The following is a 19,922-nucleotide window of genomic DNA, read 5'->3' as shown; positions in this document are numbered from 1 at the left end:
AAAAAATCCGAGTCTTGGAAGTTCAAGTGAAAGTTTATTAGACTAGTTCCACTAAGATGGTGGGGAAACTTACTTCCGAGAGAGCTGGTTTCGCCTCGGTAATTACCTAACGAGAGAGAGCCGATGCCAAAGTCGCCATTTACGCGAGGGAACGCCAGACAGACTTACCTCTCTGCTAACTACGTTTGATATAGACTGGAAGCTAGAGAGATACTATTCCTTAGTATAGTGCCGCTACCATACCAGAGAGGGCTGTTTCATGCTAAGCGTCCAGACCTACTACGCCTGAACCGCATCCCCGGCACACTTTCTATATCCACTAATGCTTCATCCCACTTCATCCTACCAACTATACCTGATAGAAAGCCGTTCTAAAAAAATTCAAGACAACAAACAAGAAAGCAAGAAAAAGATAGCGAGCGGTTTGAAAGCGTCACGGGGGGGGGGGGGGGGGGCGAGAGGTCTTTCAAGGACCCGGCTTCGTAGACAGGGGTTCGTGGACGAGAAAGAATAGAATCAAGGGTATGCCCGACCCGAGCTACTAGGCCAGGGCAAGAGGAGAGGAACTCTTTCAAGAAAGGATGCTATGACCTCAGACTTGAGACCGATTCAAAGATATAGGAATGAATCAAATGTCATCTATACCGTGTTTTTGGGCTGTCATAATGTGACAGTTTCGACTTCCATCGGTCGACTTCTCTCGTCTCTGTCTATCCGTTTAGGGAATGGGCTTATTCATTCCAATTTCTGTAAATACTTCTGTGTCAATATCTCCCCCAGCCTCGGTTTAAAAAGCTCCTGCCCGGGTTCTCAGTGAAAAAATCTGGTTTTGGGAGTTGCCGGGCGTTCGTTCCTTTCTTTCTTTTTCGAGTCAAGGGCTTGCGTTCTTTGCTTTCTTATTCCACTTCTTTCAGTGGGAGGACTTTCATCATCAGCAGCAGGTGGGCTTGGGCTCAGTTCATCGATTGCTGTGGATTCTGTTTCAGTAGAAGATTATATTCATGAGGAGCGAGGTACGTAGTCGCTTTAGCGAAGCTTAAGGAGGCAGCGGTTCGCGTTCTTTCAATAGTAGGTTTCTCTCCCCTTCATCTAATCCGATCTCTTGCTTCGTCTGGTCCTTCCATGAGGAAAAGGCTGGCAATGGCTTGATTCTTTTAGTGAAAACGTGAGCCGAGGCTCTGCTGGGTCTAGGTATGTGATAAAGGTTCTCAAAAGGGCATTCTTTTTTAGTATAGTAATATCTGCCCCTCCTTTAATGAGAGTCTTTCTTTCCTAGCCAGTCTCCTCAAGGCTTGGTCCAAGCGGAAGAAGGGCTGTGCTAGTGAATCGAGATGCGAGATGGTAGTTTATCGAAAAGTCTTTAACAGTCTTATTGAAGTGAACTTTCAGCAATAGCCAAGTTCATCGAAGAAGCAGAAGAGGAGAGAGGAGGAATCTGTCAGTCCATTCCGTATTCCCGTTCTCTTATAAAGAATGGGTCTCTTACCCTGGCCTCGTTATCTCTATCGATCTCACAAGTCTCTCTGGTATAGGCAAGGGCTCATCTGTGAATGAATCCATTTACTATATTCCTCTCCTCCTCACCCAGTCTGGTCCCCTTCTTTGTATCGGTCTTTGTTGCGGAGCTGAGGTCGAAAGGAGCTTTGGGAAAGTCCCCAACTGGTCTTAACCGACCAACTGCCGAAATGCCCTTGCTTGGGTCAGCTCTTCGGGGGTCAAGTCTTTTGACAAGCTTTTCTGAGGCCGCCTTTCTTATCTTAGTAAAGGCTTTTGTTTGTGGTCTGCGATGAGTCTAGCCCCGTGAGCCTCTCCAAACGTTCTCAAATCGGCCTCTTTGTTGTTGTTACGGGCGTACGGTACTACGGCCTTTACTTTTTTATTCCACTTTCTCAAAATGTAGAGCAGCGAATCGAGAGTCTCTCGCTAAGTCCCCATTCCTTTCTTCGATTCTATAGCCGATCTTCTTTAATCCAAAGCCGGTGCAAGCAATCTCATAGGTGGATTCACGGGGAATAACTTGAGATAGGAAAGCATCAAGAAATTTGACTAAATAAGGCCGGTTCTCCTAAGCAATTAAAGGGCTATGGCTTTCGCAGGCAATAAAGGCGCGAATCCCTAGCTTGTTCGATACCAATTCCGTTAAATATTAAGATTTGAATGAAAGTATAACCGGCCGCTTTCTTGGAACTAATTGATATGCACTTAGTGTTTTTTCTAATTATATAAACAAATATAACAAGCGTGCGATACAAAGCATCAACCTACGGAAAAAAACGTAGTCACAGCCTGTGCTATAATGCATCCCCAAATGCCCTCCGCCCCACCAAAAACTCAACAACCCGTGGTGCCTGCTCGTGACAGGCTTGCTGCGATTCTTTTCTTGCTGTTCGTGATTACTCTTAATTTTTTATAAATAAATGGCAAACGGATTTCGACGAGGGAATGGTTCTTCGAAGCCTTCCCCCTCGTCTTCTACCGCTTCGGTGGCGTCCCGCTCCTACGGAGATCGCTCCGAAGAACTACGCGGCGGTTGTGGCTGGTCGTCCTAAACCGACCGACGAGTCTGCAATATATTTGATTTTGAGGCAATTTTTTATTGAAACCCGGCGGAAAAATCTCGATATTGCTTGGTAGGACGTTTCCTCCGAGGCCGCCCTCTTCTACCTGTCGTTCGGGAGTTCGCTCGCAAGAACTGGCGTACCAAGGGAGATCTTTCGATCACTCTGTTAGATCCAAGGCATGTCTTCATCAAGCTCTCGAACAAAGAAAATATGCACTAAAAAACAAAGAGAAGTTTTTGATTGAAGGATTGATGCTTAGGGAAAGTTTTCTTCCGGAGCCATGATTTCCGTCTCCCCAATTGCAATCCAATGCATGCCCCTATTTAGTTGGGTATCGCGACCCCATCTGCCTATTTATTGTCTTCTTCTTTGAGTTTCGCCTGTTTTTTCTCATCTCTACTTTCGGAATTGGCCTGACCCTTGATGGTCCTACGAAGCTTGTCTCACGCCCCAACGTAGCTAGGGTTTGTGTAGAAGTTGGTCTTCGCAAGGAAAACCTCCCAAATCGTGTTTTGATTGGATCTACTTTATATGGATCACTAGTAATCAATTGTTTCTTTTTGAATACCTAAGTTCTGTACGCATTGCAGACGACAAGGTCATGCCCGTCACGAATGCAAAGTGGCGAATAAGGAACTTGGTGTCAACCCGTCACCGAGAATGCCTATGTTCCAAGAACCAATGCTACCAATACGGTCAGCACCTACCATTGAAACGATGCCTGCTGCTGACATGCAAACCATTGAAGATGGTCCTCGGGGCGAAGAGCTTGAACCAGATAACAATCCCCATGCTCCTGTTCTTCAAAAATCGGAGGACAGCAGGAAGAGGAACTAGTTGGCAGAAATTTTGTTGATAATCAAGACCCTCTACGGATCATGCACTGGATCCATCCGGCCCCGAATCCAATGAACCAATGGTTAACCCTCTTTTTTAGTGGTTGCCGTACAGAGACAAGTTCGCGCTTTCTCCTTAGAAGGAAGGTGCTCAAAAAGCCTCTTCATTCCAATAATCATGATGAAGAATCCAATAGCTCCTCTCAGGACCCACAATCATCTATCTTTGAGAAAGATTTGAAACCGGAGCCTCCGAACAAGGAAAACAAACGACAGCACCTGGGTAAGATAAGAGCGCGACTACTAGGGCACAATCCAAACTTGAGGCTAAGCCCCACCCCACTATATTTCAAAAATTTCCACAATTGCAATTGTTTGGAGCGTCAGAAATGGCCCCACGCGTAGACGTCTCGACGATCTTGCTCGGACCGGGCTTTAGTCTTTGGTTGTCATCCTGAAACCAGGTCCAACTATGTATCAAAATGGAAGCGGAAATTTCATATGGATGGATGAATGTCGAACATCTCGGATGAATCCCCTGCCAATATCTTGGTCTTTTGGAGAGAAGATATCCTTGACCTGTCTATGATTGAAGCAAATGCCCAATTCAATTCATTTATACCAATGTTAAGATAAAATATAAAAATGCTCTTGTCCTTTCTACTACAATTATCCCTGCTCTTCGCCCCCCGCCCCGAAACTGACGTACAGGGCCCATTCGCTTCGCGCGCGGGAAGGGTAGGAAGTTCTCCAAGAAAGTAAAGGACTTCGTCTTAGTCTATCTACTTGTTGGTGGATTCTTGCTGCCTTCTTAAGACCCGGCTCCAAGCTGTGTAAGAAAGTGAGTCAAGTTTCCTGGCCTTCATTCTAGTCAAGGAAGTGGGCGATCATATCCCTCGAAGGCAAAAGGGTGACTAATCAGCGCAGTCATTCCAGGACATCGAGCCATCGAAGTGTCCCCGGCCCTTTGAAAAGATGAGTCCGAGTGTGAGTCTGTGCGGGCAATCTCTTTTTTCTTCTCATCACAAGAAAGTAAGCCCGAGAGCTTTTTGGCTGCTTTCCTTCCCCCTTTATTTACAAAGACCCCTCAGTGCTGGACTTGAAAAGAGAAAGTCACTATCAACGATGGATTGATCAGCCAATGGAGGAAGAAAAAGTGCAACTGTTAAGGAGAGTCTGGTAGGAGTAACTCGAGTGAAACGTTTGGGAGGGGTTTGGTCCTTCCTTAGCCCGATCAGAGAGAGTAGTCATTTTGGTTAAGAGAGCTCAGCTAGAAAACATAGTCCTCATATTTTGTGCTAGAGTTCTAGCTAGGGCTAACGCGCACCTAAGCTCTTTCTGGATGAGTTGGATAGAAGCAATCTTTCTAAGACCGAAGGAATTTCATAACCTTCTTCATTATTTTTAGTTTTTCAGGATCTTCAGTGTAGACCGAAATGTGCTTCCTTTTTCCTTTTTTGGCGAAGTAAAGTCCTTCGAAATGAGCTCAAGAAGTCTCGGATAACATAAATATAGGGGAGAACCTCAAACTTGTAGCTTTCCTAAATAAGTTTTCTAATCTTAGCCAATAGGAGTCAGAGAATCCTGGAAAGGCTGGGGATGAAGACCCCGGAATGACTGCTACTTCAAGGGGATTGAATTTTCTGAGTTGGTGGAAGATGAATTAGGCCTTAATTAAGGAATAGCATAATCATTTGATTCGCCAGTACTGAAAGACGAATATTGTACGCATTTCGAGGGCGAGCAGGCGCTTTCTCTTAAGAAGAAGAAGACAGAGCAAAAGCAGCAAAACCTGATAAGACTAAGACAAGCTAACCCAAAGATCTACCAGTGGGACTACCGAGTTTAGTGCCTGGGGGGCAGAGCAGCAAAGCAGACTTACCAAAGTGGGGATAAGTCTTTAAAAATCTCTTTACAGGACTCTGATCAGATGGTTGGCTTGGAGAAGAAGCAAAATTCGGCAAGGAGAGAACCCAGGTGACGCCTATTGTAGTGTAGCACCTGGGGCCGCGCGACTTAGACAGACTCTCTACCCGTGCGCGTGTCTATTTCGCTTTAGGAGGTATCAGAGCAGAGTTTTTTGTAAATCCCTTTCGATTTCTGCTAATTCATTTTCTATCTTTCTTTTTGTACCATGTCCAAGCTTGATGATAGCAGTGGAGCGCTGTCTGCGACAGCTGTTGCTAAGGAAAGACTAAAGGATCGAGTGACCCAACTTGATGGCAAGGTCGACCATTTGGGCGGACAAGTGTAGACTATGGCAGAAAGGCAGTAGAATCAGGAATCGTTGGTCACCAGACGCTCGCTAATGAGTACTGCGTCTTCCCAGTGAAGGAGAGCCGTCTTCATGGGGCCTCAACGATCCCGGTGGCGATGTCCAAAGCGTGACGGACCAGGTAAAATTGAAGAGCTTGCTGTAGAGATAGGTCTTCGGTTTGTGAACCGAATGTTTCACCTGGCGACTCCAGACGCATTTGAGTCCTGGAACCACAGCCATTCAACGGGATTCGAAATGTCAAGGCTCGAAGACCTCTGGGACATGGAAGAGTACTTTAATTAAAGTTGTTCGTGCCCCTTTTGACGACCAAGTCACAATGGCAACAATGTCTCTCTCTGGGGATGCGAAGCTGTGGTGGCGGACGCGATATGAGGACGTGCTGGAGGGCCGTTGCGAGATCAACGCCTGGGAGGAACTAAATAAAGAGATCAAGGAAAGGCTTGGTTTAGAAGGGGAACGTTGCATGGCTCGCACGAGAGTACCTGATGCAGGCCGGAACTGTTCGAGAAAATAAAAGCTGACCATGGGGGACTGACCCGAGCTATAGACAAAGAAAGACTTTGATAGATAGAATAAGGCACTCAAACATCAAAAAGAGGGCTACTTCACTATGAATGGTAACATATGAATTGAAACTAATACGACGGTTGTCAATTACCAAAAACAACTCAAAAACTCACTCAGTCCCGCGGGACTTCTAACACAAGGCCGAAGATGGATGCGAAGAATATTTGAAACCACTCTAGAACCATCACACGGATTCCCATCCAACTGCCCATGATATGGTAATAACGGAAAAGAAAGGCAAAAAAACGATTCTATGCGCAGACGAGAAAGTTCTATCGATAGAAGCATTCTAGCCTCTTTTTTTTTTAGAGGAATGATTACCTCGTCTGAGAATCGCCATTCACGCACTATTCCTCCTAACTCAAAAGAGCGATTGATAATTTCGATAACCTAAAGAAAAATGCAGAAGTGAGCGTACCCCAAACCTCTCCTCTCTCCCCCTTTTCAGCCAACATCATCAACCCCATTTTTCACTTTGAATGGGTCCAAAAATCTGATGAATAGAAGGAAAGGAGATCAGAAAGATACGCGGACGACTTGACTATAAGTATATGTCGAATTTTTTCGTGAGCAGTAAGCAGCAAATCTCTCCTTCTTTTTGGAAAGCTGGTGGCCGCGTGTGAATTGAATTATTTCAAGGCAAGGGGCAGCCTGATTTGACATTGTTGTTTACTCTGATCTGGTCGAGGTGGTTTTCGTTTACCAGCGCGTAGGTGGTCTAAGTTCCTATGACCGAGTCTTTCTGGCCCCTGTGAACATCTTTTCTTAATGTATTAAAGAGGGCCTCTCTAACCGTGGTGAGTGTCCACTAACGGCCATTCCTGGCTCGGCTCCGATAACGCAATTCCGGGAGGAGTCGGTAGTTGGGCACAGGATCCCTTCGGACCTGGAAAACGTGTGACGCTGGGTCGGGGTTTGGTGAACCAACTGGTCGCTCCTCTAGTTGAAGTATCGGGCCCATTTTTCGTTGCCTAGGTTACACCTTCGGAATACCCCAGAAGGGAATTTTGATCTACTTCCCTCAATCTTCACTTTACGCCACGCCGACTCCCTTTTCGTCATAAGGCGTGGAATTAGACCAAGGGGGATCTCCATAGGAACTAGTCCCTCAGATTTTGCACGTAGGAGATCGAGACACAGCCCCAGGGATGAAAATAGCTGGTTCGATAGAGCCAGGGCTATGGGGAAAGATGTAGATCGATCGCCCTAGATAGACAACTACATAGAGGGTCTCTACAAGTCTATATATTCTTTGATTTCGCCCCCCCCGTAAGATCAATATCACAACCAATGAGGTCTGCAAGTTTCACATCTAAGTAATACCCGATCCGATAATTTACGATATATAAAGATAGATACATATTTAACTAACAACAACATTCAAAAAAGAAAGATATTAAAAGATGTCGGTAGTTGTCCGGTCGTACCCAAACAATAAGATTCCAGAGGGAAATGCACCTAAGATCAAATATTTCGAGCCGGCTTCCGTGGAAAATTCAGACTTTCTTTTTGATGATGCGATCACATAAAACATAAACTTTGAGGCTCAATAGCTAAATACATGGCAATTGAATCATGAGCCGAGATCATAAAGAGCATACTGCGAGTAGGAAGTAGAATTAAAACAATGAATTCAAAAGCATCAAACCTCTCTTGTTCGGAAGAATCGAAACACATCGAAATGGTACCAGCCGTACTTAATAATATAAGGATTTGGCAGAAATATGTAAAATTGTCCCTCCTAAAAAGATTATTCCAGAATAAATGGGCAATAGTTAGGAGAGGTGCGCCAGCAGCGAGCAGAAGCAAGGTTATTAGATACCTCAGGAAAGCCCGGCCAGAACCACACGTGCAAGTTTCCCTGCATGTGGCTCGTCCGTGATAACTTCTTCGGATTTGCGTGAACTAGCGGACCGATCACTAAGCGGGGATGCTCCCTCCAGTATGAGCGAACCTTTTCGGAACTGGTTAGGAATGGGCGCCACTATCCCAGCCCCGATCCAGCCAGGTTCTATTGATCATGTCCCCTTTCTAACAATTGTACCTTGTCTTGGGCGTCTTTGGCTTTACGAGAGAAAGCCCGCCGAAGAAAAAAAAGTATTTCTCTTCCCGTCCTGGATCATATTCCGGTGCGTCAACAGAAGAGTCAATCGCAATGCATTTTGCTCAGCAGGCGTAGCTTGAAGTGAGAGTGTAGCGTGGGTAAGGTAAGGAAAGTGGCCTTTTTTCCAGAGAGGAAGCCAAACCGGCCGCAGCTAAGCTAATATGCGCCAGAGAAAGCCAGGTGCCGGAAGTAAGCTCTATTCGGCCCGGAGCATTGATTCCCATAACGAGCTCTATCTCTGAATTGCCTATCCTGTGCTCGAGAGGGTCCCCCCAGTTCATTGGCAGCACCTCGAGGTGCATTTAGTTGTCTTACATGAGACTCGGGATCTTCCTCACTCCATGGCACTTTTCGCTCATCTATTCCGCCCGTCCAGACGCGGCGCCCTTTTTCATTATCATCTACCGCCCTTTCTTTCCTCCCGGCTATTCACGTCGTCGTATGTATGCTCGACTTCGGTTGCCGATGCTTTAATAGGTAGGAGTACATTATGGCAGGATCAGTCACCTGGGCAAAACAACCCTCCTCCAAGAAGAATTGTGCTATGCCCCCCCGATCCCTATAGAGCGAAAGAGCTGCCCGGTGATCCCTAGGTTGCAGCACGCCCGGTCGTTAACTCCTCGCTCCGCTGCCGCCGTTTCTAGGACCGACCGATGCCTCATCTGCACAGGTACCTACGTAGTGTAGTGTCGGTCGCACATTCAACATAGCGTTCGGACTCATGTGCCTTCCAGAACCAGGGGTCTTCGAGCCTGCTGCGTACGATTAGCCAGCCTTGCGGCGGCAAAAGGATCAGACGTCCCCCATGCTACGGTTCCCTACGGTCCAAACCCGGTGCCGCATTAGGTTAGGGGGCTTTTCGCTCCTCTCCAACCAGTCGAGCTTCCGTTGGTCGCCTCCGCATCCCAAAGCGCGCTGCCCTACTAGGCGCGCAACACTAAGTAATCCAAGCCAACCCACATTACTAACTAACGGCGGATAATCATATTTCTTAGAGGTACTAAATACAACTCCATGAATGAGCAAAATGGAGGTTGCATTAATGATAAAGATCTCTGGGAAAACCGCTAAAAAAAGATTGAACATGTGGGAGGATCCGAACGAATTCTGCTTTCATTTCCCCCGTATGGAGCACTGAGTTACTTACGTTACGGTCTTCAGCAGGCAGGCTGCACTCTAGGCGGCGGCTAGGAGGGATCGCTAGACCAGCAACTATACTAAGAATTCATGTGTAATGATGGTCAGGCTCAATAAAAAATGGAATCTAGAAAGGGGGTCCTAAACAAAAAAGGAGTCCATGACCCTTTTTAGAGCGTATAAGGATAGGTTTAATTCAAAACTTTTATCTCAAGTAGACCCATTACAAAAAAATTGACGTCACTTTGTTTGGGACACATGCGGATAGCCGCCCCGCGTGGCTAAAAGTAAGCCAAAAGAGCTCAAAATCTTCTATTTTTTTTAGTTCAACTAAGAGAGTCTTATAAAAGACGCCACTCTACGAGGGAAGTCCTCGGGTCGAGTCCTTGCGAGTTCATCCCAAACAAAGCAAACCCCCTCCGGGTCTTGGTCGAGAAGATGCAGATAAAACGCCAATAGCCTGATGTCAGCTTCTGCGGCATAAGTTTTAAAGAAGAGAGCTATCAACGATTATTTAATAATAATAAACATTTCATAAGAAAATCCAATTCTTTTTGAATCTCAAAGGTATAGGTGAAATTATGAACAGTAATTTCAATCTTTTTCTTCCGAAAGCCAAATTTTCTGGTACTTCACTTTATCGATCGCTTTGAGAACGTGTGGAGGGAAGAACCAGCACGGCCGGGGATTTTCCGCATTCCGCCATAACTTAACTTCGAGAATTCATTTGTTTTGTCGAAAGCTGCACTCGCGCACTCGATGCTTTTCTTCTGGAGATGAAGGCCCGTACTCCCTGCGCCGAGGAATCCCAGGAGCGTAACGTAAGGATCTAATTGATTGCTCTTTTTTTTTCGATTGAGCTTTGATACATTTAGTCTATCTCTCAGTTGGTGCGCTGCAATTGAGCCACTGCTCTTCAGGGCGCTTAGGTGGACAATTCCTAAACCCAGAGAAAACTATGGGAACGAGACTCAGTCCCCCCTTACTCTAGCCTTCCTTTTTGAAGATGACAGCAGAAGAACTTCGTAACGGCGGGGAAGGGCCCCCAACAGGGCAAACGATTTATTGTTTTTCTTCTCTAAAGATATTTCTAGTTAAAACTTGATCGAGAGATCAATTGACTCCGAAACATAAAGTAACAAGATCGAAATGGACTATGAACCAACAAAAAGAAGAATGCCTTTGAGCTCTTGTTCGAGTTCTCTTCCGGAAGGGGAGACAGAAGTCTCAAATGCCTCTTGCCCCTCCATATAACACTTTTTTACCCACCCACAAGCGAGCCATACAGCGTAAAAAAAAAATGGAAGCAATGCAACTAAAATAACCAAAATCAGAATGAGGAAGAAAAATATATCGTAATGTAAGTCCATTTTTTCTTCCTTGCAAAAAAGAATCCACTGGAAAATTCGTGTAAAAGTGGGTAATTCTACTTTCTAATAGAGTCGTTAGTTTCGCAGCCCGATTAGTGCTCTGCCTTCCCCGCTTTTTTTTATAAAAGGTTAGGTTTCACTTCTAATTTCATTTTTCTATGCAATTCTGTGTTGTGTGTTGTTGAGCCGGCGACTGCTCTGATGTTCTCGAATAGAATATAATAAGTTCAATCCTGTTCAACAATACGCCCTACCTCCACTCAGAATGGTTACTGGACAAGAGCGAGCTGACTTGCCGCGAAACATATACGCACCTGCCTCTGATACCCAATCAGAGGAGAAGGGCAAGCCTTTCGAGCTAGATTTTTAAGGGGCAATTGGTTCATAGGACGTAAGCTTCTAAGGATTGAAGACTCCGTCAGCGATGTCGGGCATCACTTATGCAATTGACATGAGCGGCTTACTCACTCTTTATGGACTCGAGCGAAGTGACCCATGGGAGGATGGGGCCGAGGGGGAAGTCCTTTTTTAGGACTGAAAGTTCTTTAAGGGAGTTCCTTTTTTTGTATGCACTAGATAGCAAAAAAAGATCTCCTTCTCCGATGTTATATGTTGCTGTTCCTACTTTATTTATGACATATTTAATTAAGAGGCCTCTTTCCTTCTGTAACTTTAGGAAAAAAAGGAGAATAGCTTTACCCCGTCCCGACATCCCTGACTTTAAAGGGATAATGAATATTTGATAGCGCAGAAGGGGAATAAAGACAGAATGAAAATAGGTGGAATTTTAGAAGCTCTTTTAGGCCTGGCTAGCCTGTAGAGTCTTTGGGGTTTACCACTTTCCCTGACGCAAGGTCGGGGTCGTTACGAATAGGAAAAATATACACCAAACCTTTGAAGGATGAGGTTCCAGTTCGCATTTCCTATTATTTATAGGCTTCCAGTCTTCTCAGAAGTCCGCTCTTCTATCTTCGCAGAATTCACCTGGGTCTCTTACTCACCCTCGCGTCTAGGGCATGATGTCTTTTATTGAAAGATAATTCAATGGGTCAATCGTATTGTTATTCTCAATCAATTCTTCCAGGCTTCTGGATTGAAAGAAGGGGCTTTCACCCAAATGAGTTATAGCTCCTCCGAATCGTGTCATTCTCGAAGTATGGCACAACACTCTGTCAAAAACACGAGGCGGGAGTGGCGTCGAAGCATGAATTGACTTAGCGACGTGAACCTTGGGTGAGGTGCACTAGCGAGCGACTTCCTTCCCCAATAATGCCGCTATCATGCGCGAAGCGAAGCTTGATAGGAGCCCGAGCTAAGAGAATAGAGCAAACTCGACGTCACAAAACCAGGGATAGATCGCTCAAGGGAGCAACTCGAGATAGATGCAAGATTCTTTTTGCTGCCCTTCACTTAGAAAAAGAAAAGTCCATTTTTCAGCACGCAATAGTTCCTACGTTTTGTCGGTCGAATAGCCTTCTTGTGTGACCTTCAAAGCCTGATTAATGCGCCTTAAAGTTAAAGCAGGCCCTTCGTCGAGCATTTTCTTTTAGAGTTTCTTTCTCAGGATGTGCCTTTATCTTCACCGGTGGATTGGCATACTTATTGTGAACTTTTGTATGCGATTCCTGCTGTTCGTTACCAGTGAGTGTAGCATTGATTAGTTATATAGTCTTGAGAAATAGTTGAGCTTCTTGTATAAGAATATAGGAACAAATAATGTTGAGCATCTTTTCGCTATGCTATGCTAGCTTCTTTGATTCAGAGCTAGTTTCAAACTATAGGGTAGGGGCTCTTCCCGCGCTATTGCGTACGTACTTAGCTTAGCTAGTTTAGGGCTTCTATCGCGCTTTAGATAATTTTAGGCGAAAAACACGGGTTTTAAAAAGAGCCGTTCAATCCATGCTTTTTTATGATAGCTATTTAATCTTCTTATTTAATCCATGGTCGCCCCCGTCACAAAGTTGCTAATGCCTTTCGGTACGCCGTGCACAGGAAAGGATCTCAGCTAGTGTAGGGTTCTCGTCCTACAGACCCCATTTCGGTGCCATTGCAGTGGGCTCACTGGGCCCTCTAGTTTTTTGATCGCTCTTCTTGTGCGCGAAGTACAGCAAGCTATCGCCACTTTGATTCGAAGCGCGGATCGCTCATCAAGCAAGTTGAGAGATCGGTTATGACGTCGAACAGGTTGCCTCCCTAGGCGCGTCGGTGCGCGCGAAGGTGATCCCACGACATCTTGATCTGATCCCTCTCTTGACTCGCAAGACGCGCTTTACTCACCATAGAATAGATCGAGGGATTCTTCTCCATTGCCTGCTTGTCCGGCTAGATTCCATCCGATCTTGTTTGACTGCTTATATACAAAATTAGTTAACCCTTCAAAATAGCCCAGAAAATGACAGCCATCAAAAGGCCTAAGCCCATATAGCCTCGGCCTGTCCAAATGATGTTCAGCGGTCTCTACCCAAGTAGCTGTGGCCCATGATCCAAAGGACCCGCAACCAGTCAATCATGCTATCCTTACCTTCCAACCAATCGGCCAATCACGCTATCCTTGCCTTTCAACCAACCCCTTCGATTCCGCTTCTGCAGCAGTATATAATCTCGGTCCCTTACCTTGATGCCTACAGTTCTACAATTTCCAGGGCAAGAATCCGCGAAATACTGCTTTTTTTTTCTTCTTGTGTTGTTTCTGAATGGCATCATAGCTACACGAGGGAAAGCGATGCTGCCCACTCTGCCGCAAAAGGAAAAGGGGGCCGCTTTCTTCCCCCCAAAAATGCCAGTTCCACCATCAGGGCCCAGCAAGCAGCATAATTCTGTTCCGAGGCTGCGTTTCATTCCAGCAACAGTAGTATATGGTTCAAAACGCCTTGTTCCATCCGGCGCGAGTCCTCTCCATCACTATTCTAGTGGAGGTGTTATTTGTATTGCAATAATGAATAAATGTACGAACACAAAGAATGAGCAGACCAGCCCACTTTTATATGTGGGTTCATTTCATAATGTATTTTTTTTAATAAAGAAGCGCGCTCCTGTTAGTGTAACGTAGGTGTCTTTCTCGGTTGATGGATGGGATAAATGCCTATATCGCTTTGTAATGTTATTGTCATGTTGATGCTATTGCTATATTAAAGAATATAATCTAAAAAAGTTGCTTTAGTCCCATTCTTTCTTTATAATTGTCTTTCTCGTACTGTGTAAACGAACTTCAAGTCTTAATTGTGTACTCAACAGGAAGCGTCACAGCCTAGGTTTGGGCCACCTCCAATGTCGATCTGCAGTAATTGTTTTATAAAGTAGTTTTCCGAGGTAGGTTCTATTTTAACCTAGAGCGATTTGCCTGCTTCTTTCTAGGCTATAGTTTACTTGTATCATGCAAATGTCCAACACTTAGGTGCTTTCTAAGATCATCCTATATGAAAGATGTATGACATGTGTGGATAATGAATGACTTGCATGGTATGCAATCTGAACGTCCACAAAGTACAAAAGGTAAGACCTAATAAGAGAAATGAGCTTAGCACAACACGATATAGGATAGAAACCTAAACCTAGAAAACCCATCACTGAACAATCATAGGAATATAAGAAATAGGTTCAGACCAAGTGACAGAACTCTCTATGAGTTGGGCTACATAAAAGATCTATTCTAAAATGGATGTAGCTTAACTAAAGCCCAATGCAGGTTGAACTCTATGGAATCTAAGCCTCACTACCCTCTTAGAGCGTTACAAGGAATTTGGGGCCTAATGTAATGACAAGAGTTTAAAGTATGGGTGAAACCATAGGTGAAAGATAGCCTACACAAGCTAGGCCTACCACAAGGCCCCATATAGATTCAGCTTAGGGGTTTATGAGAGATTGATTGATGGACCTAAGCTAAACTTATAAGATTGAACCTAAACAAAAGCCTATAGACTGAATTAGGAGAGCAGAGGTTTAATCCAGCGAGTAGCCTTTTCCAAAGAAGCGCTAAGAGCTTACTTGTTTGTTGCCTTGCCAAAGTTAGGGGATGTCAGGAGTGTACAAATCTAGTTGGTTGCTGGAGTTCCTCAGAGCACACAAGACAGAGTGCCGTTTTTCAAGCGGCCTGATTATGGTACTTCTAGTAGAAGTAGTAGTAGCAACAAACCTAGTTCTTCGACCCCGACTCTCCGTCCAAATGTAAGGCGGCGCTTTCCGAAGGTGCTGAAGGAGGATATTGCAAGTGGTCCACTCTCTCATCTACAACAGTGGATCAACCCGTTGTCCAAACTTCAAAGTATTTTACAAAATAAAGCGTGCTTGAAGGGCCCCGCCTCGCGGAAGAATATTCAACTTCAAGCGCTTTCGCTCTGGAAACCTCTTTTTGCCGGGCTCGGCCAGTTGCCTTTAACGATTTCTTCGGCAATGGCTCCCAATCGGTGGTACACCGCCAAGCTGCTAAGATCACCGTCGCCAAGAATGGCATAGTCGCAAAGCTTCGGCGTGCCATACAGCAGCTATCCACACAAGCATATGATGTGTAAGTGTGAATAGAGGCCAAGAACTCAAAAATCCGAGGAGCGCCGCTTTCTCTGTAGAGTTGATAAGAGATTCTTTCTTGAAAAGAAACTAAACCGCCCTTCAAAATAGACAAAAAAAGGATATGTGTCAGCGAGGACAAGACGATTGAACTGCACGTAGGCCTTTACATCGTTACCATATACTTAGATTTTATCAGAAGGAGTAAAGAAAGCTGAAAGATAAAGATCTGAGTAGCTACTATAAATGCCTACTACTACACCAAACTAAACTTGGCTACGCGATCATGACAGGACTCGAGCTCGCCGCCTTCCAAAAAAAAGAATGTGACCGTAGGACGCGAAAATACCGGCTGAAGGGGAAATGCTTGACGAAGTCAAATATGCATTCATGGAAGCGAGGAGGAAATTTCAGTTTTAGTGGAGGCATACAAGTGCATCTAGCATTGAGTAAAACAATATCTTATGTTTGCATTCTCTCTCGCACTATAAGGAGGTAGTCAACGAAGAAAATCCTTATCTACGTCAATGAATGAGACTATAGGCAGACTACTCTAACTACAACATTCTCATTCTAAGAGAATCTCACTATAGACAAAAAACAAGTAGCAAGATAACCTCTCACCCTGAAGAAAAGTAGAAATCGGCCTACTGTCGTCATTCGCAAAAGGTAGCAGCATTCTATCTTCTTTGACGATGCGTATAGACTTTTCATTGAGCAAAGAGAGATCATTTTTCAAGTAAAGCTGTAGCTTCCTATTATAATAGCTATTCTGCTCGCTGGCATATTATTTAATAATGAATAAAGGTAAAAGGCAATTGCCTTAAGGGTTTGAGTTTCATGTCCCAAAACCGATAAAGAGTTAAAAAGCCTAAATTCTAACTATCTTAAAATTAGAATATCTCTTTTTTCAATGCCTTAACTCCTAACTCAGCCTCAAAAAAAAACTCCTAACTCCTGGTCTTTAGTTGACCGCATTCCTATAGAAATCTTTCCCTACGGAGAAACTTCTTTAATTTCTTTATCTAACTCGATCAGGAAAGAAAGAATTACTGATGCTAGCTTTCTCTAGCGCCTGCTACTGAGAAAGAGGCATGGCCCGAAATAAAAGTTCACTTTACAATGTATTCTCAATAGGCTGCATATGCGCATTAGGGTTTCAATTAAGAGACCAATCTGAAAGCAGTAAAACAAAAACTAAGAGTAACCCCCTCTCATGTGAGTTTGGCTATACTTAACTGTCTTTTTCAGTATGAAAAAAGGCCTTGTAGCCATTCCTTCATGTCAGTGAAGCTAGAAATACCTGAGGTATAAGAGCAACTTCTTATTTTATCCTTTCATGTCTAAGCTAAGCATTCTACCTTTATTCACTTGTAGGAATTATCTATACGATACAAACAGATAGCACCAAAGCAAGGAAAGAAGGCAAAGTTAGGCCTAAACAGGAGAGACTCAATGGCGGTTTATGATCTTGGGCAAGATAGCAACTAAATATGGATAGCTTATTATAGTCCTAAATGAAATGAGTAAGCAAGTCTGTATTAAAAAAAAAAACCTTCTCCATGCCAGAGGATACATCCAGATAGATCCAGTGAACGAAAGGTTACATCCCATAAGATAAGCCAGTGCTTTTTTTAATATCTTAAACTGGCCATCCGGGTAAAGGATGGGCTATTGCTATCTGTGCTATCATGGCAGCCCCCTCTCTTTTCGATCCAGTAGTCGTACCTTATCCATTTAGCTCGATTTATTCTGTCTCAGTGCTCTTTCCAGTGGCCATAGTAGGATAAAGCTTAATTTAGAGTTCGGCTTAATCCATTCCCAACTCAAGAGATTAGCCTTAGACTTATAGCTCTGGATATGGGTTTTCACTAGCTGTAGATATGTATGATGTGATTGGAGTACTATACCTTAGGAAGCTAGACAGACGCAGGACGTGGTTATATTATAATTAGATCAGTTGGAGGCTAATCCTCCACGAAGTTACTGTGTACTCATCCTTTCGTGAGAGAATAGGCATCTACTGAATCTCCATTGAAGTGCCGAGTTTCTAGTTGCAGTTCCAGTTTCAGTTGATGTCGTGCCAGCCAGTTCTTGCCTATGAATAAGTGGTGGAAGACTATGCATAAGCAGTCTAAGCCCATACCATACATAATGAGTCCTAGGGGTTTAAAATGATAGGGGAAGGGCCTCCTCTAGTGCTAGTGCCATGGATGGGGATTTTGCAGCTACAATTACTGCCTTAAGTGTTGTAACTAGAATATATGCATTTCTTGTCCTAAGGCTAACTCTTCCATTCCAATAGATCCTAATCCTAGTCCTAGTCCCTTCCGAGGGCAACTGCAATCAATCTCGGAGTCTTTTTAAGCCAGTTCAGTTACTTCTACTTAGGAAACATTTCCAGCCGATGGATAACTAGTCTTTACTTAACTTAGGAGGGCTAAGACATTGAAGGATAGTGTCCACTCCAGACCTCTCCTGGTGTTTTGTTTACGCACCTTCTAATTAGTCCTTGCCATTTCTTACTTAAGGCTCTCCATAGCTATTCTTATCAGTGCTTCTCTTCCTAACGAGCCAACAAGTTAGAGATGTAAAGATGGTTTCATACCAGGAGTCAATCTCACTAGAATCTCTCTCCTTACAGGACTAGGTAATCCCTTTCTGTTAAAAGTAAGATTTAGAAGATGTAACCTATTGTAAGCCTAGATATTCACCTTACCTGTGAGATTTCCTGCCGAGATAAGACCTTCTTTATATACGAGCGGTCTATGCCCCCTTTAACACCATTTGAAGTTCTCTTCAAGGCTTCGGCTACTAGATGGGTTTATTCCCCTTCTCTTTTTTTAGCTATTGTTAATCACTTCTCCTTTATGTCGATCTTTTAACTAGCAGTTTTGATTCAATCCATTCCATTTTGCAGGCCCACTCTTGTCCACTGCTCGTTCGCGGAACACTTGCAAGATTACCCTCCACTCATGGTAAACATACCGAACTTCACTTGCTCCACAGTCTTACATTGGTTTTGCGAGAGAATAGCGGGGGCCAGAGATCATTCTTGTCGTTCTCAGGTTCTTCTCAAGAAGGGGTTGACCCGGGGGACTTGCCCCCTAGTCAGCTACCTTCTATTATTGAGAGCCGGATAGTAGTCGATAGCCAGCTTTTTCTGTTTACCATGTTCGTACTTCCGTTGAGAATGGCTAATGGGCAAAACCAACATGATCGATTTCGAGCATCGCTCTACGGTAATTTCTTGATTGACATTGCCCTCTCCTAGAGCGTTTAAGGCTAAAAGTTTGAATGCGCGAGTTAGCAATTGCACTTTTTTTGGAAAGGAAAAAGGAAGTAGTCCGGCCCTGACTCAAATCCTTCCTAAGATGAGTCAGGAATTGCGGCCTTTACCAATCGAGCTAAAGAAGGTAATTGCACGTGATTTGTTTCAACGTAATGTCCTGACCGAACTTGATTGCACAGGATTCATTGAAACTTAGTAGAGTGGTTTCAAAGTTTTAGGAGAAGGTTGAAGAGTTCGAAATCGGAATGAAGGACTAATTGGCGGTATTAACTCCTAATTCATTCTTTTCCTTAGGAAGGAGAAATTCCAGAGAAAAAGGATAATTGCGCTAGGTCATAATGCTCTCTCCAAAACTCAAGTGAAAGAAGCCCACATACCCACTCTTCTTTCCCCCCATCGCTGGGGGCCTCGTCCTCTTCCTTTTTTGAAGTACTACACCACTTGCCATAACCCCCCACCAAATCGACACACAAAACGGAAAAAAAAGCAAGAATTTGTATAAATAAAATATATTACTTCTAACATTGAAAAGAAAAAAGAATTATATGAAGTTTACTACTAGTAGCTTTCCATGTTACTATACCTCATGAAATATCCAATTTCTGGTCGTTTATATTTTTCGAGAAGGTTCCAAATGCGGGTATAGATAGAGGTTCTTTCGCTCTTTTCGTAACTGGGCCATGGGCCCCATAAAATTTCACTAAGATTTTGCATCTCTTTTATTGTTAGAAGGGGGGAATCGATCCTTAAAGCATCTAGGATTTCTCTTTCGGGAATATGTCCAATCTTACCCTCTGGATCCATCTCGTTCGCGAAAAGAATGAATTAAATCATTTGTCCAAAGGACCCTCTTTTCTTTGGAGAGAAAGTCCAACTGATCGGTGGAATTCTCACTGGAGGGTGTTGAGGAAGACGACCCGGACGAGACGGATTGTGGTGGAGTAAAGAATCGTTCTTTGTCCGAATTCGTTTCGGAGGATGCATGGCCTAGAAGGGAGCCCGACGGAGAAGCCGGAGACTCTGACTTTGATGCGGCTGATGTCCCCTCGCCGAAAAGGCCAGCCCCTTCTTGAACTTGCCGAGGCGGGTCTAAATCCCCCGGTGGATTTTCCCCCATTGCAAAGACCAGCTCCGGCTGCTCTACTAAAAAAAAAGATCTGATTTAAACGACCACGTACAGCATCACATTTCACACCTGGCGAATCTTTTACTCTACCTCCTCTTATTAACACCATAGAATGTTCCTGCAAATTATGACCTTCGCCTGGAATGTA

General features: G+C 44.2%; 1 protein-coding gene across 1 annotated transcript; it reads left to right on the top strand.

Annotated features, from left to right (window-relative positions):
* Positions 1–13,184: 13,184 nt before the first annotated feature.
* LOC126667516 (uncharacterized mitochondrial protein AtMg00170/AtMg00620-like) lies at positions 13,185–13,966 on the top strand. The gene is given in 2 exon segments (XM_050360502.2): positions 13,185–13,502; positions 13,504–13,966. Coding segments are annotated over 2 exon segments (570 nt in total). The 5' UTR covers positions 13,185–13,331; the 3' UTR covers positions 13,903–13,966.
* Positions 13,967–19,922: the final 5,956 nt, after the last annotated feature.

This window comes from Mercurialis annua, linkage group LG2 (assembly GCF_937616625.2).
Source record: "Mercurialis annua linkage group LG2, ddMerAnnu1.2, whole genome shotgun sequence".
Lineage (NCBI taxonomy): Eukaryota > Viridiplantae > Streptophyta > Magnoliopsida > Malpighiales > Euphorbiaceae > Mercurialis > Mercurialis annua.
The sequence above is the reverse complement of the archived record's forward strand: the minus strand, read 5'-3'. Positions and strand labels throughout refer to the sequence as shown.